The following is a 27,381-nucleotide window of genomic DNA, read 5'->3' on the forward strand; positions in this document are numbered from 1 at the left end:
TTTTACCTAAAGCATACTACGAACATTTTTTATCTTTGCATGTGGCAATTGGAATCCTCGCGTGCCCTCATCAACGACCAGAAATGATAGCTTTTGCTTCAACTCTTTTAAAATATTTTCTTAAAAATTATATTGTTCTTTATGGACGACATTTAGTATCCTACAATGTTCACAATCTTCTACATTTTACCAATGATGTAATTAACTATGGAGCACTCGACATGTTCAGTGCAAAGAATATAAAGCCCCAGGAATGAAAGGATTGATAATTTTGGCTGCGTGTTTTGGCCGAGCTAGAAACTTCCGGCAAGGCAAATCAGAGTAACCGGAAACGGTTAACGCAACCCGGTCTCTCTTTAAAAACGAGAGGCGCAAAAGTTCCACTAGACGGAGCTACACCTTCCATTCCTGGGGCTTTATATTCTGTGTTCAGTGCATTTCAGTTTGAAAACTATCTGCAGACTTGAAAAATAAACTGACTAACTCTGGACACGCAATAAAACAAATTATTAACCGAATTAGCGAGGAAAGGAATTTAGGAATTTCCCAAACCAAATAAGAACGTACTTTTAATACCCCACATTGTGATGGCCCACTATTAGAAAATTGCGGTGACCCTCAGTTTAAAAAAGTTAAATTACTGGAATTTACTATCAGTAGCGCACTGCAAGATAAATGTTCTTATTTGAATGATTCTTCGTCGATCGTAGTTGAAAACATTGCAACAAGAATTGCGGATAAAAAACCATACATTATTGGACGAAAGTTTCTCACAGTTAGAAACTTCTTCACAAAACCTTGCAATTCATCCGAAGTTGGATTAAATTAAATGCTTTTTTTGCTTTTCTTTAGTTAAATTTCAATTTACTTAATATCTTTTTTTATAGATTATGAGTGATAGTAACTTCTACTTGGTGGAGTTTAAAGTAGGGGCGAGGTGGTTGCACCAGCTAATTGGCTAAACCATCTATGAACTGCTTTTGGCCTGGGCAAAAAGACGCCACTAGGTTAGCTAAAAAACAAGCGGTTCCTAATACCTCATGGAAAGAATATCAAATTCAAATACTATTGGCTTGTGGTAATATTATTTTTTTGTGCTTTTATTTATTTATTTATATTTTCACAATTTTTTTGAAGCCCTGCAGACACATTTGAGGTTGCGTGTAAGAAAATGAAAAACTCTGTCCAAGAATCTGACGTAACTGCTAGTGAAAACGAGAAAGGACAAGGAAAGCGGAAGATTTTTTTTTTACTTTTGCAAATAATGACGAATCTGAGTCAGATGATCAATCAATAGCACCACTATTTAACGCAATGAGTTCCTCTTTCAGTACTGTAATTATATCAAACTCAACTGCTAAGGTGTTCGCATATAATCTTAGGGATGAATAATTTGCTTAATTATAAGTACTCTTAAATTTTAGAAAAGCCTTGCAAGAAAGTAAGAAAATCTTTGGAAAACTCATCAAAACCTTCACCACTTTTAGGTAAAAATTTTATAGGTATCATTTTTCTAATTTTTGTTATTGGGAGGACTCTAAAAGTGTAATGCATTTTCAGGGACACGTGACAGTAATTTAGATGTGAACTTAATTTCAGATGAACTGGACGATAGTTGTGATAGCGATGATCTTGGTAAATCTCTAAATTATTAAATATTAAAAATGGCTACTTCTATATTGTTCCGCTCTTTTTAGATTTACAGATATCTGGAGGCCTTGGAAGTTTAAGAAGGCTATCAAATTCCCAACATAAGTAATTTGTACATTTATTAGTACTGTCAATTAATGCAACCGGACCAGCAGATCAATTTCAAATTATTTTCCAACTGCCCTTGCCTAAACGCTAATTTTAATTTTCAAATTATTCTATAGTAATTTATTAAATTTTTCATTCATTCTAAAGTAATTTATAAAATATTTGATTTATTCTAAAATAAATTAAATTTTTTCATTTATTCTAAAATAATTTATTAAAATATTTGACTTATTCTAAAGTATTTTATTAAAATTTTTGATTTATTCTAAAATATTTTATTAAAATTTTAGGTTCTAGTATAATTTCTTTCGTTCCCTTTAAATTAATTTCCAACACAACTTTTTTTCATTTTTGAATCTTGGTCGTGGCTTAGTTCTAAACTAGTTTCGATAATTTGTTTTTCTAAGTCTTTAACTTTTTTAACCAATCCTGAACGTTGCCACCTGTTTAGCAATTCGCCACCGAAAACTACACCTGCGCCACCTAGTCACACTGCCTAGAACTATATTTGGGTGATACGGGTAATGGCGTTATGCGAAAATGCGCATTTTATAACGATTTTAGCATATTTTTAAAGCGTGTTCGAATGTTTCGTATTAACAAAGGTGTATATACGACATTTATTTATTAATTTTGACCTGTCAATAGGTATTGAATTCGTAATAGAGTTTAATAACACTATGAGTAGGCCTTGGAGAATTCATACACGGGATCAGTCTGAATTTTAAAGTTTTAAAGGTATGTAGGAAATTTATTATTATTATCTTCTCATTAGAACAAGCCCAAGTTGTTCTAATTTCATAGACTAGTAGCTTCAGAATTTTCAAATATGATGTATAATGTATTTTAAATAATTTTATTTGGTATATTAGTGAATCGCTCCATGCTTGAAATTTTCAAGTATATTGGAGAGTAGTCTAATCTTGATCCATAGAAGAAGGTGTGCGGATGCTTAAAGGAAGTCCGAAAGGATCTTTGAATTTTTTTCTTTCGAACGAAGAAGATGGACTTGTTATTATTGAAGGATACGCAATACAATCGAGCCAAACAAAAGGGGAGCAACATTCTTTAAAGTTAAAATTTGAAGTCAGTGATGGAAAACACAGCATTGAAAGTGTCCATTGTTCATGCAATAGTGGGTAAATATATTTTTTTTATTTAAAACCCAATTCTTTAATGTAACCCGTTTTACTTATTATTCTAGAAATTCAGGATTTTGCAAACATGCAGTTGCTGGTCTATTTTATATATAAAGATACTGAGAGCTATCCCAACTTTCTGACTTTAGAAGTGGGGTAAAATGAAGGAAAAGAACTAACTGTGCCTTCGGTTTTGTATGGAAATAAAATGGTTAGATTTGTGAGGGTTAAATTTGCCTGGCTTAAAAAGGTGGATGTACTCTTATTTGGTCACTTTGTTAGTCTCAAAAATTTATTTCTAGCTTTTAGTCGGGATGAAATATTTGTGGAGAGTCCATTTGTAGCGAAGATAATATCAATTGAAGAGGCAGTGGCACAAAATAAACTAAGTTGGAAAGGAAGGAATTTATCTACCGTCTAACGACTGTAGAGGCTACTATGGAAAAATTCAGCTAGGCCTTTTCATTTTTTGTCTATTCTCTCAAGGGCTATTTTTAATTGATATTAAAGGAGACGGACAGTATTTGAAGAAAAACATTGTCCAAATATATAATTTTTATTTTAGATTTTAGTTAAGGAAAAGTTATATTTAAATTTACACTTCTAGTCAAGGAAAGTATATGTTAAATTAGTTCCTATTTTAAATTTTGGCCAATTAGTATTTGTAGATAACAAATGAACTGAACTATTTATGTTATGAATTTTCTACTCAAAGTCAAAAATGTTAACTAAAAAGGCAAAAACAAATGTATTATAGAATTAATTCGAAGTTAAAAGCAATTTAAATTCATTGAAGAAACCACTTAATTAGAAATTACAATAGAAGTTAATAAAATATCAATAAAAATGTTAAGATATGCAAATAAGTATAAAAAATAAAAACCATTTGAATTTACAGTATTATTTTTAATCATATTGGGATCTGCGGCAATAGCTCGAAATGTTATTAATCAACTCGAAAACTCATACCGAATCATCAGGGTGGCAAAGATAGGAAAATTGGGGTCCAATATAAAATGGAAAAATATGCCCTTTTAACGCATAATTTTGTGGGCCTCAATGTAATATTTTCCAGCGATAATGACAATGGAACAGCTTGACCTAAAATTAATTTAATTCATTAGCATTTCCTTATTTTGCAGTATATAATAAAATAGATCACCTTTAAACGATTCACAAAACGTAGGGTCCTCTCTTTTCATTTAGTTACAGTGGATTTGTAATAAAGTCTACATGGTAAATTATTGCTTGGAATGGCACTGCATTTCATGCGTCTCTCGAGGTCTTCAACTAAATGACAGTTATTATGATAAATATTTGATAATATTGACTTTAAAATCAGTAATAACAAGTAAAATTTGTGCCTCACCATTTCTTTCTAAAAAGTCTATCTTTAAAATGGGCGCTGCAAATCTGTGCCCACTAACTAGGCGTCTTCCCTGATTTTATATTAGTTAACCACACATTCAAAAGATTTTTGCATTTTGAAAAATTGTGAAACGATAACTCCAACGTTCTTTTCTCACCATTTACTTGAATTGTAATATTTTTAAGGGCAGTATTACTACAAAAAGGTACTTCACAATTTATGCCACCTCTGCGCCATATTAATCATTTGTTTTGATCAACAAAGTACGCAGACAAACCAAGCTGCAGGGGTAGCGACTGCGTCGCCGCCTATACCCGTTTCGCAAGCGAATAGCCTTTTCTGCCTTGATTTCGGAGTAAAAACGCCAATCGTGCATGTGGATCTAACAGATTGGCGTTTTAGTTTAGTTCTTGAAGTGACCTGTTCTTTCTTTTTCTTTAGATCCGTCAAATACCTAATAGAATTCAAGATATTTAATAATTAAGAAATTATTAAGAATTATGGGCTTCATACCAATTAAGGGTACGACAGTTGGGACATTTATTTTTTTTGGTTGAAAACCTTCATCAGCTGTGGTTCTACTGTTATTATTATTATTATTATTATTGAGTGGGGTGGCAAGCCAAACACTTTGACCTAAGGTCCATTGTGCATCCCCAAACTGGGTCACTTAAATAAGTCCTATTGCCGACATAAAGCTTAAAATCTGCCCGGCCGTGATATTAGAGACGTCATACGTCTCCAACCGATGCATACCCAAATGCTCAAACCTCTGGGCTGCGTAGTAATCGCAGCTACAGAGTACATGTGAGGCAGTTTCCTCCTCAGCTAGACAAGCTCTGCAAATTGGGTCATCACTGACCCCAATAAGCGTTCAATGTCTGTTTAGATGGCAGTGGCCTGTGAGTAGGCCAGTAACAATCCTAATACTGGACCTAGAGAGCGAGAGTAATTCTCTGGCTCTCTCCCTAGAAGGGCCAAGAGTAAACTCTTTGGCCTGCCTTTGACCCTCAATTTCAGACCATTGTCTGAGTTGACGATCTGACATAAACTTGGAGATCAAGCCGCGTACAAGTCCTCGGGAGATGGGGAGAGCAGGTTCTGGACCAATGAACCCAGCCCTCGCACCTTTCTTGGCCAAGGCGTCGGCCCTTTCGTTCCCAAGATGCCCTTTATGCCCAGGTACCCAACAAAGTTGAACTTTATTGTGCAACCCAAGCGTGCAGAGGAGATCTAAGCAGCTAAAAACCAGTTTAGAAAGAATACTATACTGGCTGAGAGCTCTAAGAGCAGCCTGGCTATCTGAATAAATCTGGATAACCTTCCCATGATACCCCTGATATAAACAGTAAGCAACACAGGAGCAATTGGCTAAAATTTCAGCCTGGAATACACTAGTGTGTATCCCTAGGCTTTCATAAAAGCAAAAATTATTAGTAAGGCAATACATCCCCGCACCAGTGCCATAGTGGGTCTTAGACCCATCAGTGAACCAGACGATCTCTCCTCTGGTACCGAGGGTCAAGTGACTCCACTCTGCACGGCTAGGGAAGTTGACCTCAAAAGGTTTACTAAAGTGGAGTTTAGTAACCATCAGATCAGAACCCATTGTTAAAATCGGCATCTGATTGGAAATATCTCGGAAGAGCTTGGTGTGGCTATGCTCCCAATTATTAGCCTTCCACCAGCCATTTTGGTTAAGCCTATAGGCACCTAAAAGGGCAGCATCCTCAATAAAAAGGTGGAGAGGAAGCATATTCAGGAGTATTTCCAGAGAAGCGCTTGGGGCTGTTCTCATGGCTCCTGTAATGCCGATACAAGCCAGCCTTTGTAGAGTGCACAGATCAAACTGCACAGTCCTTAAAGTAACCCTTGGCCACCAGACCACAGCTGCATAAGACAGGATAGGTCTGATGATCATGGTGTACAGCTAGTACACAGCCCTGGTTCTTAAGCCCCAGGTCTTGCTAACTGCACTTCTAGTTCTCCAAAATAACATTTTGCCCCTCTTGACTATGTAGTCAAGGTGTGGTTTCCATGTTAGTTTGCTATCCAGGATGACCCCGAGGTACTTCACCTTGGTGCTCTCCACTAGGTCCTTTCCAAATAAGGAAATACCCTCAAACATACCTTTTATCCTTCTACGAGTAAAAGGAACCAAGACCGTTTTATTAGGATTAACCATGAGGTTGACCTCCCTGCACCAGCTCTCAACTGATGCTAGGGCCCTCCTCATTACGTCATTCACTGTTACTGGGAATTTCCCAGTAATGATGATAGCAATATCATCGGCTTAACTAAATTTTAATTCGCCAAGGACATGATTTTGAGAAGAATCTACCTGCACTATTTTTTAAAGGCTATTTAAAGTAATCTTGAGCAAATGGGGGAAGGAAACAATTTAATTTCGCCCTTGGAGGAGACTTCTCAGATTGCATGAGGTGGGAAAAGGCGGATGAAGTAAACTTTGTTTTTGACTATCCACTTTTGGTAGGGGGCAATCAGCAGACCTTTATTAAGTTGTTTTCATAGCTACTAAAAGGGGGCATTAGACCAACCCCTGCAGAGCACCCATAATTCTGGCACTTTAAGATTTAATAGGATTTAGATTTTATTATCAATGATGAAGGGTGGCTTAAACCACATCGGACTAAATCCATAGGTATGCAAATGGCAGGGCCATGGTAAAATCCGAATTATGGCACCAAAAAAGGGGATGAAGTTGACTTTTGTTTATGCGCCAATAGAAACAGAATGCGTAATGAAGTAGAAGTGCTTCCTTTCTAATAATTTCTAGGTGTTATGAAGCATTCAGTGTGCAATATTTTTGACCTTGGCATTTTACCAACTTGTCAGAAACATTGTTTAAATAAATTTTAACTTTATGACCATAATCTTTTAATGTGTATTCTAGAAAGATAAATATACAATTAGGCTTTTTAATTCAGAAGTTTTATTTCTGGCTGAGCATAAGTCATTCTTCCGTATGACAATCATAAAGTTAATGTTGTATGAAAGAAAAATAGTATACCTTTTAATAAACAACTTTTATTAAGTTAAACCATACTGGAATTTTTAATAAAATTAATATCCCAGATTTGTAGGAACATATTACAAAAATATGAAGATGAAGCAACATAAGTAACAAAAGAAAATGGTAGTATATTATGTCACTTTTGATGTGAAAACTTGAAACATTTAATTTTTAAGTTCTTAATCTACTTCCTCCATACGAGAAGCATCTTCTTCATCTCCTTCGAGAGGTGGCATTTCTTCTACAATGTTTTCTCCCGCTCCACCAATTTCATCGTCATCAATACCAAGTCCTAATTTGATCATACGGTAGATGCGCGATGCGTGAGTTTGGGGATCTTCCAGAGAGAAGCCAGAGCACAGAAGAGCAGTTTCAAATAGCAACATAACCAAATCTTTGACTGCTTTATCATTCTTGTCAGCTTCAGCTTTTTGACGAAGATTTTCAATAACCGAATGGTCAGGATTGATTTCAAGATGTTTCTTAGCTGCCATGTATCCTAATGTTGAAGTATCCCTCAAAGCTTGAGCTTTCATGATCCTCTCCATATTCGCAGTCCAACCGTACTGACTAGTGACGATGCAACACGGAGAGCTGACGAGACGATTTGAGATTACAACTTTTTCTACTTTTTTATCCAGAATGTCCTTCATCACTTTGCACAAATTCTCATATTTGGATTTATCTTCTTCGCGCTTCTTCTGTTCTTCCTCATCTTCGGGAAGCTCAAGTCCTTCTTTGGTAACTGATACCAATTGCTTGCCATCAAATTCCTTCAGTTGTTGAACACAATACTCATCAATTGGTTCCGTCATGTAAACAACTTCAAAGCCACGTTTGCGAACGCGTTCCACAAAAGATGAATTGGCAACTTGATCTTTAGATTCACCAGTGATGAAGTAGATGCACTTTTGATTTTCTTTCATTCGAGAAACGTAGTCCTTCAATGAACATGGTTCATCTCCAGATGCGGAAGTGTGGTACCTCAGGAACTCTGCCAATTTTTTGCGATTCTGAGTGTCTTCGTGGATGCCAAGCTATAAGATTAAAACAAATTAAGATAAGAATTTTTTCAATAGCAGATTATTTAATATGATTGTATTTACTTTTAAATTTTTGGCAAATTGCTGATAGAAAGTTTTGAAAGACTCCTTGTCTTCACCAATTTCATCAAAAAGTTCCATGCATTTTTTCACTAGGTTCTTCCTAATGACTTTCAAGATCTTGTTTTGTTGCAACATCTCCCTCGAAATGTTGAGGGGCAAGTCTTCCGAATCCACAACTCCTCGAATAAAATCTAACCAAAAAAGATGAAAAATTTGTAATAAAACCACTCAATTTTATCTTAAACTATTAACCTTGTTTCTTAAAATTGCAACAGAATTAGGCTTAATTCATTTAACAACTCAACTAATAGTAATTTTAAACTTACTCAAATATTCAGGAATCAGATCCTCACAATTGTCCATGATGAATACTCTCCTTACATAAAGTTTGATGTTGTTCTTCTGTTTTCGGTTTTCAAAGAGGTCAAATGGAGCTCGTTTGGGAATGAAGAGAAGTGCGCGGAACTCAAGTTGTCCTTCCACAGAGAAATGCTTCACAGCCAAGTGATCTTCCCAATCATTGGTCAGGCTTTTGTAAAATTCTCCATATTCATCTTGACTAATATCATCAGGATTACGCATCCAAATGGGTTTGGTTTTGTTCAGTTCTTCATCTTCAGTGTACTTCTCCGTAATTTTCTTCTTCTTCTTCTCTTTCTTATCTTCATCTTCTTCACCTACATCCTCCACCTTTGGGGTTTCATCATTGTCTTTCTCAGTTTCTTCCTCTTTCTTTTCTTCATTATCCTCAGCTTCATCATCAGAGATCTCCTTTTCACGTTCTTTTTGGACCAAAAGCTTGATGGGATAACCTATGAACTGGCTGTGCTTCTTGACAACTTCTTTGATGCGCCTCTCTTCAACATACTCAGTTTGGTCTTCTTTGAGATGCAAAACAATCTTCGTACCCCGTCCAAGTGGCTCACTGTTGTCAAGTTTAATTGTGAAAGAACCACCAGCAGCCGATTCCCAAGTGTACTGTTCATCATCATTGTGTTTTGATGTGACTGTGACTTTGTCCGCAATCAAGTAAGCAGAGTAGAAACCCACACCAAACTGGCCAATCATAGAAATGTCAGCACCAGCTTGAAGGGCTTCCATGAACGCTTTGGTTCCAGATTTGGCAATGGTCCCCAAATTATTGATGAGATCCGCTTTTGTCATGCCAATACCAGTATCAATGATGGTTAAGGTTCGGTCATCCTTATTAGGAGTAATCTTGATATACAGTTCTTTTCCAGATTCGAGCTTGCTGGGATCAGTTAGGCTCTCATATCGGATTTTGTCCAAAGCCTGGAATGAAGGACAGGGTAATATTTAAAACAAGACTCCGTTATAGTTCTCAAAAAATATTCAAGATAATTTACTACTTACATCAGATGAATTTGAGATCAATTCTCGTAGGAAAATTTCTTTGTTGGAGTAGAAAGTGTTAATGATCAAGCTCATCAACTGGGCGATTTCAGCTTGAAACGCGAAAGTTTCAACATCACCAGATTCCATTGTCTCCTCAGGCATCTATGAAACCAAATAATTTAAGGTTGAACAAAAGTCAATACTTCTGAACATTAAACTAGAAACAACTCCACGATATATACCTTTAATTTGATTAATCACGTAAATTAATTGAGAACAATATCACTGAAACCAATGCTAGGAATCGACGTTCCAACCTCGTGTCAAACACAAGAAATTACCGCGCTTAGATGCCGGCTTCCGTATTTATATAAAAATCTGTATCAAAGCGCGCTAGTTGTACTTCCTTCGAAAGTTCGAGAATCGTTTTCAATGCTTGTAAAACATATTTATTTCTTAACGTAAAATGAATTACAATAAATCAAGAACTAAACTATTAAATAATAAATTTATGTAAATAAGAAATATAAACATTAATTATAAATAAATTTTACTTTCCAGGTAGGGATTATTTGCGGATGTCAGAGGGATACAAATTTAGAAGAAGGAGCGGAGCGGCTTTTCTGGAATGTTCGAGAGCCTTCCGGACGTTTCTAGAAAGTTCATGACAGATCTTCAATCAGTAAAGCTTCCGTTAGGTTGCCTAGCAACCTTGTGGAATTTCCGGTTCCTCAGTATTTTCAAAATAAAATATAGATACATAATAGAAACACCGCCTTTGGGGAATGGCAGCAGTCAGCACACTACAATTAAATTGAGTTATAAAAAAAGAAAGTTACTGTTATGGTAAAGGATTGATTGAGAGGGTCATATATTTGAGATAAAATTAATCAATCAAAAATATAATTTAGAGGTTACACTATTAACCATTACAAAAATATATGTAACGAGAGCGCATACTACACGTAGTTAGCTAAATTGTATCATTGTTTCCAAAAATCGAAGATTATAGAAATTCTAATTATATAGTCTTTGCCAAAAATATTTCTTTTGTTTTTTATTGCAACTAAAATTCGATCGAATGTACACTTATGTATAAGTTGTAGATTCTGTAGAACCATTTGAAATTTGAATCATCCTTTTCGGGTGTTTTGTTTAATAAACTGTACTACTCATTATGTTTAATTTACAATTTAAGGTGATTGCTTCAATATATACAGGAATTTAATGTTTTTGTCATAATAAGTATAGAGTAGTAGCACTCCGTAGCTTTGGCCATGGCCTCTATTGTGGGCACGAATAGGAAAAAGCATGGGTGACGTGGCACTGCCATTAATCTATTGTATTTGCATACAGTGCTAGCTTGGATTAATAATAGGACTACTGGATATGGCACTTGCGAGTTTAGGCGTCTCTCAAATCTCCCCAGAGCTGCGAGAAAATCTTTTTGGTATGACCTCCAAATTGTTAAAAAAATCGCCCTATTTGTAGCCCTAATAAAAAACCCGCGAGTTTTAAACTAGCCCGAATAATTTTAGAAAGTAGCATAATAGATGTTTCCATAAAATACTCATCAAAGTCAAATATATAGTTTGTGCTACTGCGACTGGACTTACAACTAGTTTTTCATTATACTGCCAAAGTTGTTGTCAAAGTTCTGGCAGCAATGTTCGGCAGGGGGACAAAACCATAGAAATCTCATAGGTAACTAGAATGCTGCCGCCTACGGCCGAGCTTGACGCCAGTTCGCCTTGAACCTTCAGCCAATGAGAGGCCGTAGAGTGGTCCGCCAAGGAGGATAAAAGTCCTCCTTGGATCCGCTACTATAGCGGGATAGGTGACGTCATTCTCTCTGGTGACATAAAATTCTTGGCAGAACCACTCTTTGAGCTCTGATTGTCTGCCACGGCGTTTGGCCCATTTGCCAGTTACACGGCAGCATTCTAGTTACCTATGAGATTTTTATGCCGGTAATCTCAAGGAAAACGAGCGAGCTAGAAGGCTGAATGAGAGTGGAATCGTTACTTATCCACGCAGAAGTGCGCCATCTATTAAAAAAAATTAAAGTTTAAATTTTTTAAAACAGATGGCGTGCTTCCACCAAGAATACTGGCGATATCACTCTAAAGGCAGCCTTCTAACTCTTACATCTCACCACAATCTAAGTGTGCTTCTAGTCTCATTTCTATTTCTATGGTTGGTGCATTAGTATAGACCTTGTTATCCATCGACTTTGTAAGCTATGTGCTTTGTGTTATGATCTGTCAAGTGACCGAGGCTTAAGTAGTGAAACCATCTTGTTGATCATGATGTAAAGAGTGTTTTTAAATTTTAAATAGTATTTCTTTTCATTACAGTAACGTTTTTAATCTGGAGATACTAGGTAGGTTATAGTCTTCCACTGGTCCTATTTTCCCAAACTATACAATTCCATTGGCGTAATTTCTGATTTAATTTTAGGCTGTTATCTTGATAAGTCGTTTGGGTTTACCTCAGGCATAGCCGGCTGAATAAAACTCAAAAAATCACGCGATTTCATGGCCTAGTTTTATTCAGCCGGCTATGCCTCAGGTAGAAATCCATAATTTAAATACACACTTATATTCTGGACATACTGTTTATTATCATTTTGAATATTTTAATCCCTCGTATATGAATGATTAGGCATGATATACTACCGATATTTGTGCCATGCATAGAGACATTTAAAGTAATGTAGATAACCCATTTATTTTATCAGTAGTTCAACAAAAGTCCGTGGAATTCCAATGATCTGGGGTGGTGGTTATTAACACTTAATATTTTTTCAAAATTATTCTAAGGAAGTTTTAGTTCTAGGGTACGCAAATTGGGATCCACTGATTTAGAATAATTATCCTGATGGGTCTTTGCTAATCTTAACTGGCTTTCTTGATCAGTCAACGTTTTTAACTGAATTTGTATCATACATTCTTGTATCATACTATCAATATAAATCAAATTTATGAAGAAAGTATCTTTTATACGGAGCCGATTGACTTTAAATTCCATTAGTCAGCAATAATCGGTAGTAAATAGTTTAATTTGATATTCCTTTTCATATCAAAGTGGATGTAGTTTACTCACTTGGAATACAAGGGAGTGTATTTTTTATAACTTACACTAATGCTTGTATAGAGTCTATGTTGTTGTATTTTCCTATCCGTAATCGGTGTACAAGCCTGTAGCTTTGACTGTACCAAAGTGATTACTTTATCGATTACAGATTTAGCACTACCAAAGACTAATTGATGTACAGAATGTAAAAAAGTGGTTAGCCCTTTGGTATTATATCAATTTATCTCCTACTATTTCTTTTGTAAAATGTGATTATGTCCTTAATATATTAATATTACAAATTTAAGCTTTGAAATATTTAATTATAAATAATTATTATTTTGAAATATTAGCTAAAAAGTACTGGTTTTATCATATTTCCCATAGGTTCATTTTTACATTCAAATTATTAAATTTAAAGGGCAACGCAAGTGAGCTGGCATTTGTGTGACTATGTATGCAAAGTGCGAAATTTACGGTAAACTCGGCGTGGTCTCGCCAGTACCGAGTGGGGGTGTAGGGGGTTAAAAAGCACGGTGCTTTTTCTTTATTTTGCCACAGAGCTTGCGTTGCCCTTTAATGTTTAAACACTGAAGAATTTTTCTCACTCAATAGTGGTTTTGGTATTCCAGATAATATTATGAATTCCTGTGACATTTTATACCGAGAATATTGGTCTTTATCCTGACCATCATTGTTTTATTCAAAATTGATTTGAAATAACCATCATTGTTTTATTCAAAATTGATATGAAATAACCATCATTGTTTTATTCAAAATTGATTTGAAATAACCATCATTGTTTTATTCAAAATTAATTTGAAATAACCATCATTGTTTTATTCAAAATTAATTTGAAATAACCATCATTGTTTTATTCAAAATTGATTTGAAATAACCATCATTGTTTTATTCAAAATTGATTTGAAATAACCATCATTGTTTTATTCAAAATTGATTTGAAATAACCATCATTGTTTTATTCAAAATTGATTTGAAATAACCATCATTGTTTTATTCAAAATTGATTTGAAATAACCATCATGGTTTTATTCAAAATTGATTTGAAATAACCATCATGGTTTTATTCAAAATTGATTTGAAATAACCATCATGGTTTTATTCAAAATTGATTTGAAATAACCATCATGATTTTATTCAAAATTGATTTGAAATAACCATCATGGTTTTATTCAAAATTGATTTGAAATAACCATCATGGTTTTATTCAAAATTGATTTGAAATAACCATCATGGTTTTATTCAAAATTGATTCGAAATAACCATCATGGTTTTATTCAAAATTGATTTGAAATAACCATCATGGTTTTATTCAAAATTGATTTGAAATAACCATCATGGTTTTATTCAAAATTGATTCGAAATAACCATCATGGTTTTATTCAAAATTGATTCAAAATAACCATCATGGTTTTATTCAAAATTGATTCGAAATAACCATCATTGTTTTATTCAAAATTGATATGAAATAACCATCATTGTTTTATTCAAAATTGATTTGAAATAACCATCATGGTTTTATTCAAAATTGATTTGAAATAACCATCATGGTTTTATTCAAAATTGATTCGAAATAACCATCATTGTTTTATTCAAAATTGATTCGAAATAACCATCATGGTTTTATTCAAAATTGATTCGAAATAACCATCATTGTTTTATTCAAAATTGATTTGAAATAACCATCATTGTTTTATTCAAAATTGATTTGAAATAACCATCATGGTTTTATTCAAAATTGATTTGAAATAACCATCATGGTTTTATTCAAAATTGATTTGAAATAACCATCATGGTTTTATTCAAAATTGATTTGAAATAACCATCATGGTTTTATTCAAAATTGATTTGAAATAACCATCATGGTTTTATTCAAAATTGATTCAAAATAACCATCATGGTTTTATTCAAAATTGATTTGAAATAACCATCATTGTTTTATTCAAAATTGATATGAAATAACCATCATTGTTTTATTCAAAATTGATTTGAAATAACCATCATGGTTTTATTCAAAATTGATTTGAAATAACCATCATGGTTTTATTCAAAATTGATTTGAAATAACCATCATGGTTTTATTCAAAATTGATTTGAAATAACCATCATGGTTTTATTCAAAATTGATTCAAAATAACCATCATGGTTTTATTCAAAATTGATTCGAAATAACCATCATTGTTTTATTCAAAATTGATATGAAATAACCATCATTGTTTTATTCAAAATTGATTTGAAATAACCATCATGGTTTTATTCAAAATTGATTCAAAATAACCATCATGGTTTTATTCAAAATTGATTCGAAATAACCATCATTGTTTTATTCAAAATTGATTCAAAATAACCATCATGGTTTTATTCAAAATTGATTTGAAATAACCATCATGGTTTTATTCAAAATTGATTTGAAATAACCATCATGGTTTTATTCAAAATTGATTTGAAATAACCATCATGGTTTTATTCAAAATTGATTTGAAATAACCATCATGGTTTTATTCAAAATTGATTTGAAATAACCATCATGGTTTTATTCAAAATTGATTCGAAATAACCATCATGGTTTTATTCAAAATTGATTTGAAATAACCATCATGGTTTTATTCAAAATTGATTTGAAATAACCATCATGGTTTTATTCAAAATTGATTCGAAATAACCATCATGGTTTTATTCAAAATTGATTCAAAATAACCATCATGGTTTTATTCAAAATTGATTCGAAATAACCATCATTGTTTTATTCAAAATTGATATGAAATAACCATCATTGTTTTATTCAAAATTGATTTGAAATAACCATCATTGTTTTATTCAAAATTGATTTGAAATAACCATCATGGTTTTATTCAAAATTGATTCGAAATAACCATCATTGTTTTATTCAAAATTGATTCGAAATAACCATCATGGTTTTATTCAAAATTGATTCGAAATAACCATCATTGTTTTATTCAAAATTGATTTGAAATAACCATCATTGTTTTATTCAAAATTGATTTGAAATAACCATCATGGTTTTATTCAAAATTGATTTGAAATAACCATCATGGTTTTATTCAAAATTGATTTGAAATAACCATCATGGTTTTATTCAAAATTGATTTGAAATAACCATCATGGTTTTATTCAAAATTGATTTGAAATAACCATCATGGTTTTATTCAAAATTGATTCAAAATAACCATCATGGTTTTATTCAAAATTGATTTGAAATAACCATCATTGTTTTATTCAAAATTGATATGAAATAACCATCATTGTTTTATTCAAAATTGATTTGAAATAACCATCATGGTTTTATTCAAAATTGATTTGAAATAACCATCATGGTTTTATTCAAAATTGATTTGAAATAACCATCATGGTTTTATTCAAAATTGATTTGAAATAACCATCATGGTTTTATTCAAAATTGATTTGAAATAACCATCATGGTTTTATTCAAAATTGATTCAAAATAACCATCATTGTTTTATTCAAAATTGATATGAAATAACCATCATTGTTTTATTCAAAATTGATTTGAAATAACCATCATGGTTTTATTCAAAATTGATTCAAAATAACCATCATGGTTTTATTCAAAATTGATTCGAAATAACCATCATTGTTTTATTCAAAATTGATTCAAAATAACCATCATGGTTTTATTCAAAATTGATTTGAAATAACCATCATGGTTTTATTCAAAATTGATTTGAAATAACCATCATGGTTTTATTCAAAATTGATTTGAAATAACCATCATGGTTTTATTCAAAATTGATTTGAAATAACCATCATGGTTTTATTCAAAATTGATTTGAAATAACCATCATGGTTTTATTCAAAATTGATTTGAAATAACCATCATGGTTTTATTCAAAATTGATTTGAAATAACCATCATGGTTTTATTCAAAATTGATTTGAAATAACCATCATGGTTTTATTCAAAATTGATTTGAAATAACCATCATGGTTTTATTCAAAATTGATTCGAAATAACCATCATGGTTTTATTTAAAATTGATTCGAAATAACCATCATGGTTTTATTCAAAATTGATTCGAAATAACCATCATGGTTTTATTCAAAATTGATTCGAAATAACCATCATGGTTTTATTCAAAATTGATTCGAAATAACCATCATGGTTTTATTCAAAATTGATTCGAAATAACCATCATGGTTTTATTCAAAATTGATTCGAAATAACCATCATTGTTTTATTCAAAATTGATTTAAAATAACCATCATTGTTTTATTCAAAATTGATTTGAAATAACCATCATTGTTTTATTCAAAATTGATTTGAAATAACCATCATTGTTTTATTCAAAATTGATTTGAAATAACCATCATTGTTTTATTCAAAATTGATTTGAAATAACCATCATTGTTTTATTCAAAATTGATTTGAAATAACCATCATTGTTTTATTCAAAATTGATTTGAAATAACCATCATTGTTTTATTCAAAATTGATTTGAAATAACCATCATTGTTTTATTCAAAATTGATTTGAAATAACCATCATTGTTTTATTCAAAATTGATTTGAAATAACCATCATGGTTTTATTCAAAATTGATTTGAAATAACCATCATGGTTTTATTCAAAATTGATTTGAAATAACCATCATGGTTTTATTCAAAATTGATTTGAAATAACCATCATGGTTTTATTCAAAATTGATTTGAAATAACCATCATGGTTTTATTCAAAATTGATTTGAAATAACCATCATGGTTTTATTCAAAATTGATTTGAAATAACCATCATGGTTTTATTCAAAATTGATTCGAAATAACCATCATGGTTTTATTCAAAATTGATTTGAAATAACCATCATGGTTTTATTCAAAATTGATTTGTAATAACCATCATGGTTTTATTCAAAATTGATTTGTAATAACCATCATTGTTTTATTCAAAATTGATTTGAAATAACCATCATGGTTTTATTCAAAATTGATTTGAAATAACCATCTTGGTTTTATTCAAAATTGATTTGAAATAACCATCATGGTTTTATTCAAAATTGATTTGAAATAACTATCATGGTTTTATTCAAAATTGATTTGAAATAACCATCATGGTTTTATTCAAAATTGATTTGTAATAACCATCATGGTTTTATTCAAAATTGATTTGAAATAACCATCATTGTTTTATTCAAAATTGATTTGAAATAACCATCATTGTTTTATTCAAAATTGATTTGAAATAACCATCATTGGTTTATTCAAAATTGATTTGAAATAACCATCATTGTTTTATTCAAAATTGATTTGAAATAACCATCATTGTTTTATTCAAAATTGATTTGAAATAACCATCATTGTTTTATTCAAAATTGATTTGAAATATTCCGTTAGGGAAATGTTTACTGCTTTAAAGAAATTGGTTAGTAACAGCGACAAAACACAAGATGATGCTAACTTACCACAAGGATATTCTGTGGCTGGTAGCAAAACTCATCCTAGACCTGGTGTTCGTACAATGGGACTTAGTCTTCAGAGGAAATTTGCCAAAGGAGTACAGTATAACAGTGAGAGTGATCGTATTTTAATATTTGCTTAATCTTCATGAATTACTGGTATTGTATAGTACAACTACGTGAACTAATACACAGTGCTTGGACTATAAAGTAATCAAATGCGGCATTTGGCATTTCAAATAAACTCAATTTGTTGATTAATTTTAAAGGGTCATGGAATTGTTTGAATTTTGAGTGGGAAATTGGTAGATATGTCAAAGCCATGAGATAGAAGCGGAAGAGCTAACAAAAATTTGTCCTGAACTTTTCAAACAATTCTGTTGCCCTTCAAATATCCAGGTATTGCTTTAAGCATTAAGTGTAATTGCCCTGCTTCGGTTTTGTTCGTATCACTTAAAGAGATAGTGTCAGAATTTTTTGCATATATTATATTTTTACATGAAATATATAATATGATTTGATAATAATTTTGGGAATAATGTTTTTGGTTAAATATTACGCTTTCATTATTATATTTGAGATTTTAAATGGACGGGTAGGCTTCCCTACAAGCTCCCCAATCCCGATGTCTGATGTCAAAGTTGGGTTTACGCTTACCGCCTGCCACTCGCGCTTGAGCCGAAAATGAATTTTCATTAGGAAAATAGTAGCGCTAAGCCTCTTTTCGACTATAGTCTGTATACAGACTTAGTCTATATTTGTTCTTAAACCTAACAGTGTTATTTCAGCTACAATGGATAACAATGTTTCCAAATTGGAAGCTGAATCTAATTCTGATGACGAAAGTATTTATTATTCAGATCGTGAAAATTTCTCATGGAGGATGATAATAATTCTGGTGACAAAGGTTGTGCAGAAGTGAACATTAGAAAAAATTTATTATATAAATATATTTTCGGATTCAGCGCATTAAACTGTATCTAATGAGGGGAACTGTTTAGGATATTAAATTTTGCCCCGTGCTCACATTATCTCTTTAAGCTAAATTTATATTTTCTTGAACAGCCGTAATATTTTCTCAATAAAGTTAATTCTTGTAAATTTCATTTTCACTAATCTCTGGGGTAGAGGGGGGTTGTTATACTGTTAAAAATATTTAAACTTTGCACCATATTAAAAAAAAATTATTTTTACTATTGAACAAAAAACTAACATGAGACCTCTGATACACCAATATTGATGTTATCTTTACCAAGTGTACTCCTACACTTTTAAACCACTGTGTTTTAATCAATTATATTTATATTTCAGTGAAAATTATAATTAAAGGTGATAGGAATGTTGGAAAAACTTGCCTTTTCTTAAGACTTCAGGGAAGCAAGTTTAAAGAAGAATATATTCCTACTGAAGAAATTCAAGTATGTTTTCATATTTTTAAAATGGAATTCCGGTAACTAAATAAGTTGTGCGCTCAGAATTCAGGAAAGCTTTGTACACTAACAAAATGAAATTAAAAAATTCTACTTCAAAATAACAAAAAAATCATAGATTTTTTTAAAATTTAAATCAGACTTATATGATTTTTATTCAGATATTTGGAATCGTACTCTAGTTCTACCTATATGCTCTCTGTTTTGCTTTACTGATGCTAATATATAAAAAAAATTACATTTATGGCAATTTTCAGCAATTTAAAGTTTATTTTAAAATGAAAGTAATTAAGGTTTACATGACATTTTGAAAAGGGTCGCTTAATTATTCAGTATCTTCATTCTACACCTGAGTAATGGGAGTCAGATTTAAAAGTTTGTACAAAAAACAAGTTTAGCCAATTTTTAATACCAAATCTATTTCTTCCTAATTTGCATTGTAGCAATCCAAAAGTGCTGACTACCCTTTCAGTGCAGTGGCGTAGCTAGGGGGGAGGGCGGCGGTGGTGCCCCTCAGTGGGTGCTACCCATTAGGGGCTGTTTTGGCGGAGACACCCATCCATAAAAAAACCTTATAAAATCTAGAAAAATTGAAAAAAATATTTACTTGTTTTGACTAGTAAGTAGCATGCGATCAAAATCCAGCACTGATGACAGCCTACGCTTATCATCCTTCAGATGAAACTATATCCCCTTACCAAAAAATAAGCTGGTGTGTTACTAGGTTAGAACCAATTACCCCCCATCTTATTTTTACCACCTTATAACCTAGTTTTAACCTTGCATTTGTCTCATGCCACAGGTCAATACCACCTTAAACTTAGGTTATATACTATGTTCAAACCATGTTACATAATTACTTCTGTTCCCTTATATTAGGTTAGTACTATTTAAAAACCATGTGAATACCATTTTGGAAACCAGGTTATTGCTATTTAAAAACCATGTGCACACCATTTTGGAAACCAGGTTATTACTATTTAAAAATCAAGTTAATACCATCTTGAAAACTAGGTTATTACTATATAAAAACCAGGTTACCACCATCTTGAAAACTAGGTTTTTACTATTTATAAACAAGTTTAATACCATCTAGAAAACTAGGTTTTCACTATTTATAAACAAGTTTAATACCATCTAGAAAACTAGGTTTTTACTATTAAAAACCAGGCTATTACCAATAAAAAATGAACGACATAATATCGGGTTTTGCATAAATGTTTTATTAGTTCAATAACCTACACTTTTTCATCTGCCTTCTGACAGTTGCACATTTTTCATTTATGGTATTTGTAATCATTTCATTGCCGATTCTTATTTTAGGGAATCTTTGTTTTATATACACTAAAAAAAAAGGTAACATAAATATGCTATTTTAAAACTACAGTAGAAAAAGGCAATCTTACTCTTTATTGCAATGAAGAGGGACTGAGGAATCCCACTGCTTCCTCTCTTCCCTAAAGCAGACATTTTGGACAACTCATCTCTGCTATAAATTGTGGTTATGATAAGTCGTATAATTTTCTTTGGATCTGACTCATCCATTAAGTCTATTATTGATTTTTGTTTCTCTGAAACCTTCACCCCACTGCCTTCAACCAGCTCTACCTAAGAATTCAGTAGAAAATATATCAGCCAAGTTCCTAATATGAGGTTTAATTAGAGTTTATTTACCATTTTTGGATCAGCTACCTCATCTATCACAATATTATTGCATGATTTAATTTGAGGTCTTTTACAAGGCTTAAATGTAATTTAAATTATAACAATTAATAAATTATGCATTAACTAAACTACTTACCATTTCATATGCAGCATCGGTGCCTTTTAAAATATCTAGCATTGTCTCAAGGAATATAATATTTGATGGCGTAGCTATATTGATCAAACAGTTCAGTTTTTAAAACATGCATGCAATTTCAACTCGTACTAAAAAATTTATAACTTTACCAATGTCCCTCAGCATTTTAAGTTTATTGACATCAATTCCATCCACATAAGCAGTTGACTCACTAATATTTATATATATATATATAAATGCAAAAGATATTTAATATATACAAAACAGATTTATAAAATACCTAGCTTTACTCTCGAATGTACAGCTGTCACGCTGCTGCCTACAAATCCAAATAAAGCATATTACAAAAAAAATAAGGCACGAGCCATTATTTCAAAATATACCCATTGTCACTATCTACTTCTTCTACGAACATGTTAGTAGTTGAGGTATTCGTAGTGCCTGATTCTGAATGCAATCTACACATGATATATTAATTAAAATTCTTATTGTAACTAATTTAATTACAATAATCATACTTAGACAAGGTGTTTGAATGCACGAAAAAACTTGAACCTTCATTTCTCATAGTGTAATTGGTATTACTCGCAGCTGATAGATCAATACCCTATAAAAATATATCTAGTTATTTTTGATGCAATTTCAAATTCATTTTCGCCTATAGCTTACATTATACTCTAGGGCTTCTTCAGCTTCAATTAGCATTCTTCCAAAACTCGTCTGTTGACAGTGTACATCTGTGTGTGCTGGATACTGTTGACTAGCCGGATACTGTTGACTAGCCGGATACTGTTGACTAGCCGGGTACTGTTGACTAGCCGGAGACTGTTGACTAGCCGGAGACTGTTGAATGGTCGGAGACTGTTGAATGGCCGGAGACTGTTGAATGGCCGGAGACTGTTGAATGGCAGGATACTGTTGAATGGCAGGATACAGTTGAATGGCAGGAGACTGTTGAATGGCAGGAGACTGTTGAATGGCAGGAGACTGTTGAATGGCAGGAGACTGTTGAATGGCAGGATACTGTTGAATGGCAGGATACTGTTGAATGGCAGGATACTGTTGAATGGCAGGATACTGTTGAATGGCAGGATACTGTTGAATGGCAGGATACTGTTGAATGGCAGGAGACTGTTGAATGGCAGGAGACTGTTGAATGGCAGGAGACTGTTGAATGGCAGGATATTGAAACGCTGGAGTTTGCACTATCGCTGGAGCTGTGTACTCTTTCACTGGAGCTGTGTGCTGCTCTTTCGCTGGAGCTGTGTGCTGCTCTTTCGCTGGAGCTGTGTGCTGCTCTTTCGCTGGAGCTGTGTGCTGCTCTTTCTCTGCAGCTGTGTGCTGCTCTTTCTCTGCAGCTGTGTGCTGCTCTTTCTCTGCAGCTGTGTGCTGCTCTTTCTCTGCAGCTGTGTGCTGCTCTTTCTCTGCAGCTGTGTGCTGCTCTTTCTCTGCAGCTGTGTGCTCTTTCGCTGCAACTCTTTTCATTGCCGAATTTTTTTTATTGCTCTTATATCTTTGAGCTAACAGTGACTTTGGGTTATCAATAGCCTCCCAGGGATTTTGTAACGTTGTCACGTTTTGTCCACTGGTTGAAATTGCCTTTTTCTTTGCTTGAGAAACTATTTTGATCTTTGATCTCACTTCTTTATGGTCCTTTACTAACTCCTCTTTATTTTTTCTTTTTAACTGCTTCTTTTCATCGGAAAAAGTAATTGCAACTTCGTTATCTAGTGATTTGTTGTATATTAATTGAAAGTTTTCCAGAGCAGATCGTTCTAGGAAGTAGTATACAAATGGTTAAAGCATATATCGATCTGTCCACTATTTTTATCACAAGCTGTGAGATAACTTACCTCCTATTTTAATTATATGACATGGAAACCACCCATTTTTCCATTTGACTTCACAAGAATGATTTTCAATTCTATCATCTTCTTTAACGTAATTGATTGGTACAATACTGGTTTTGTATTCTTTTGTCCAATAAACTAGAGCCATGTGTTTAGTTTTAGATTTTGTGCAAGGCTTAGGTACTGCCTTTATTTTAGCGCTAAGATTCAATAGCTTTTTAACGTTTTCATCTACTAATTCTGACATTTTTGATTTTGATTATTATGTTTTAAAACATTGAAAACTATTGAGTAAACTTATTGAACTGAATATATTTTAAGATTCAAGAGAGAGAGAGAAAAAAAGGCGCGCTTTTCACTCTTGCTTAGTCCATGTCTGGGGGTGCTTTGAAAGGAAATTTTGTAAAACGGAAATGGCGCAGGTTTGCCAGAATTATTTTTAATACGCGAACCGAAAAACGAACGCGACTGAAATAAAAATGACAATTACATAGAAATGTTCCTTTTTCTAAGTATAATTTTTTACAATTATTTTATTAATAATATCAAAAATAATATTATTTTCATTAATTTAAATCCAATTTTGAGTTATTTTTTCTTACCCGCCAGACTTGCAGTAGTGTTCTAAATCGTCTGCTTGTACCACACACTTCCCATATCTTAATAATTGGAACATTTAAGTAATATGATTACAATGAAAAAGAGGAAATCATTTCATTATGAAAATTTAAGAACCAGTCAATCACTTTCAAGGTCAACTAGATATAGGTTATGTAAAAAGATAAAAGAAGGCCTCATGCCTAAGCCTTGCACAGTGGGCGCCGATGGTATGTAGTAAATTCATGATTCTATTATTTTTTTTATTTAAAAAGAAATATTCATAGAACCTAGAAGTAAAGAAATAAATGCTGGTAGCAAATGTACTGAAGTTAACTGTGCAAAAGAATATGAAAAGGACAGTGAAATGGTTGAAATTAAAAGTGACAATGAAGAGATCTGTGAAAATCAAAGAGACAGTGACAGTGAAGAGTCTGATGTGATGCAAAGAGACAGTGTTAGTGAAGAGTCTGATGTAACGCAAAGAGATAGCGACAGCGAAGAGTCTGATGTAACGCAAAGAGATAGCGACAGCGAAGAGTCTGAAAGGCAAAGCGACAGTGAAGTGTCTGAAAGGCAAAGAGATAGTGAGGAGTCAATGGAAAGAGATGATGAAAATATTGAAGAGGAAAACGAGGTTGATTCATCAAGTGATGAAGACGAAGCTAATTACCAACTTAATATTAATGAAGATGATTTAATTTATGATGATGCTCCTCTGACCCGGAGTCAAAGCATTTTATCGATTTACCTTTTTGCAATGAGGCATCATCTCTCAAATGAAGCAACTTCAGATTTGTTAAAGTTAATTAATCTTCATCTCCCAGCCCAAAGCAAATGTGTAAAATCTTTATATCATTTTAAGAAATTTTTTGAAGAGTCAAAATCTCCTAGAAAGTACAAAACGTTCTGTGCAACGTGTTTAAATGAGTTTTCTGTGGAGTTGGAATGTTTGAACTGTAATACTGATTTAACAGTGGATGTTAATATTTGCCATCAAATTGAACTTTCAGTGTCTCATCAAATAAGAGCCATGATGAAGAGGGCAGGCTTTTATAAAAGTTTACAAGAAAGGTTTAAAACTGGACATAACGATTGTATCGGTAGTATGTGGAATAGTTTAATTTATAGAAAGTACTTTGAAAATAACAGCTTCCTTTCAAACCCAGACCATATTTCGTTCATGTGGAACACTGATGGTGTTCAACTTTTTCATTCTTCTAGGAAAAGTATGTGGCCATTATTTTTGACTATAAATGAACTTCCATATCAAAAAAGAATTCAACAAGACAATATGATACTAGCTGCAATTTGGATTGGTGTGAAAAAGCCAGTGATAAACAATTTTTTTATACCATTGCACACTGAACTTTTGACCCTGGCCAATGGAATAAAAGTGAAATCACCTGATATCAAAAGAAAAATTAAACTTCGCAGTATGGTGCTATGTGGTACATGTGACCTACCTGCCAAAGCCATGGCTCTTAATTTTGTTCAATTTAATGGGGCATATGGCTGTGCTTTTTGTATACAAATGGGGGAAAACTTTAAAATAACTGAAAATTCAAGAGTCCATATATATCCCTTTAATAACGCTCATACCAGATCAAGAACTCACGATGAAACAGTTACCCTAGCACAAGAAGCTTCGCTTTCAGAAAGACCCATATTAGGTGTAAAAGGACCTACAATTTTGAGTAAAATTGTACCAGACATTATAAATTGTACATCCCTGGATGTTATGCATGGTATTTTTCTTGGAGTTACGAAGAAGCTCCTTTCGCTATGGACTGACACTCAGTATTCACGTGAAGGTTTCTCTCTCTCTAAAGTGAAAGGTTGTATTAATAAAAGACTGCTTTTGATATCTCCACCATCTTTTGTTGAACGAGTGCCGCGGTCAACTGAAGATCTAGCACATTGGAAAGCTTCAGAATATAAATACTTCCTGCTGTATTATTCTATTCCTTTGATCTATGATTTAATACCTCTAAGATATTTTCAGCATCATGCACTCTTGGTGTTCGGTATATATAGCCTAAACACAATTGGGTGTTCAATCAATGAACTTCGCATCACAAAGGATGTGCTTATTGAATACGTCTCAGACTTTGAAAAACTATACGGAAAAAGACACATGACTGCAAACATTCATGGGCTCCTTCATTTAACTGACGTATATATAAATTTGGGTCCTCTTATTGAAACATCCTGTTTTCAGTTTGAAAATTTCAATGGACTTTTGACTAAAATGTGCCATGGTACACAAAATTTGGATAGGCAAGTTGCATCTTCAGCTATGTCTTTAGTCAATATACCCATATGGATGGATGAACTAGTTCCTGGCTCAAAAATACAACTTTTTTGCAAAGAAATGAGGGAAAAGGGAAAAAAGTGCAAGTTAACAGATAAAATTACTGAAACTATTTCGGTGGTTGGGTTGGCGAAATTTCAGCGAGAAACACCATTTTATATTCTTCAAGCATTTCGTACCCACATCAATGTAGTAAACAAGTGCTCGATAATTTACAGATTGAAAGTTAGAAACATAATTTATCAGTGCGATATGTATAATCGTGCCAAAAAGCACAACACAAAATATGTCAAGTGTATTTTGCAAAACGATGTTCTATATGGGAAAATTAAATGTTTTGTTAAACATACAGATCATCAAGATCAAGACGAATTCTATGCTATCATTGAAATATATAACATATCAACACCCTTTCAAAGTGGACCACAAGAAAAATACACACTTAATTACATTAAAAAAATAGAGGAAGTCATCGGCATTCAAGCAATTAATATTAAAATATGGAAACTAACTCCTTGCTTTTTTATTGGTTTTGAAAAAATTGAGATGAAATTTATTGTAGAGCCAGCAAATTTAGTAGAGGCATCAAGCTAGAATGTTTATTGTGTTATGATATATGTTTTCTAATTTATCTATGTATAATTTGTAATGTGTAATAATAAACACGTGCAGTCAGTTAATTCTTGATAGCTTAAAATTCATGGACTATCTTAATTACACCTAAAACCATGTTGATACCAGGTTAATATATTATACCATCTCAATACCAGGCAGAAACTATGTAAAAATATTTTGCTACTTTCAAACCAGCTAAAATACATTTCAAAACTAGTTACTAAAATGTCAAGTAAAATTGCCTACTTAAAAACCATGCAAATACCATGTAAAAAAATTAGAATAAATCATAACTAGGTTGAAACTATGTAAATACTGGGTACAGAAATGGCAAAAATAGTCTACTAGGTTAGAACCAGGGAATTACCTATAAAAGACCACCTTATTTGATTTAGACCAGATCTTTACTAGCATAAAACCAGCTTATTTTTTGGTAAGGGTCATCTCTATAACCAGGCTAATTAGTTCGCCTGGGATTGCGAAGTTCGG

The 27,381-nt window shown here is 32.7% G+C and overlaps 2 protein-coding genes and 1 long non-coding RNA gene across 6 annotated transcripts in view; 2 read left to right on the forward strand and 1 right to left on the reverse strand.

Moving 5' to 3' along the window:
* The first annotated feature begins 2,699 nt into the window (after positions 1 to 2,699).
* Positions 2,700 to 3,427, forward strand: LOC149946489 (uncharacterized). 2 transcript variants are annotated; one of them, XR_016480652.1, is made up of 3 exons: positions 2,700 to 2,897; positions 2,963 to 3,108; positions 3,200 to 3,427. It is a non-coding gene; the product is annotated as an uncharacterized LOC149946489 (long non-coding RNA). The 2 variants fall into 2 exon arrangements; XR_016480653.1 differs by lacking the exon at positions 3,200 to 3,427 and having other exon boundaries at positions 2,963 to 3,114.
* A 3,871-nt stretch (positions 3,428 to 7,298) lies between these two features.
* Positions 7,299 to 10,166, reverse strand: Hsp83 (Heat shock protein 83). The gene is made up of 5 exons (XM_090173417.1): positions 10,005 to 10,166; positions 9,781 to 9,924; positions 8,733 to 9,699; positions 8,407 to 8,597; positions 7,299 to 8,337 (listed from the first exon to the last, which is right to left on the reverse strand). Exons 2-5 carry the CDS (start codon positions 9,922 to 9,924, stop codon positions 7,480 to 7,482), a joined length of 2,160 nt encoding a protein of 719 aa, XP_090029543.1. The 5' UTR covers positions 10,005 to 10,166; the 3' UTR covers positions 7,299 to 7,479.
* Positions 10,167 to 12,011: 1,845 nt separating this feature from the next.
* LOC149946491 (uncharacterized) overlaps positions 12,012 to 27,381 on the forward strand; it is a 66,510-nt gene continuing 51,140 nt past the window's right edge. For 2 of the 3 annotated variants that reach the window (XM_090171865.1, XM_090171863.1), the window contains exons 1-3: positions 12,052 to 12,073; positions 18,224 to 18,396; positions 19,597 to 19,703. In XM_090171865.1, the coding sequence (XP_090027991.1) occupies positions 12,069 to 12,073; positions 18,224 to 18,396; positions 19,597 to 19,703 (285 nt within the window). In that variant the 5' untranslated portion in view covers positions 12,052 to 12,068. Of the gene's footprint in view, positions 12,146 to 18,223; positions 18,397 to 19,596; positions 19,704 to 27,381 lie in introns of all 3 variants that reach the window. The other variant, XM_090171864.1, reaches the window with a different exon arrangement.

Source organism: Leiobunum rupestre, chromosome 4, assembly GCF_980474605.1.
Source record: "Leiobunum rupestre chromosome 4, qqLeiRupe1.1.hap1, whole genome shotgun sequence".
NCBI classification, from domain to species: domain Eukaryota; kingdom Metazoa; phylum Arthropoda; class Arachnida; order Opiliones; family Sclerosomatidae; genus Leiobunum; species Leiobunum rupestre.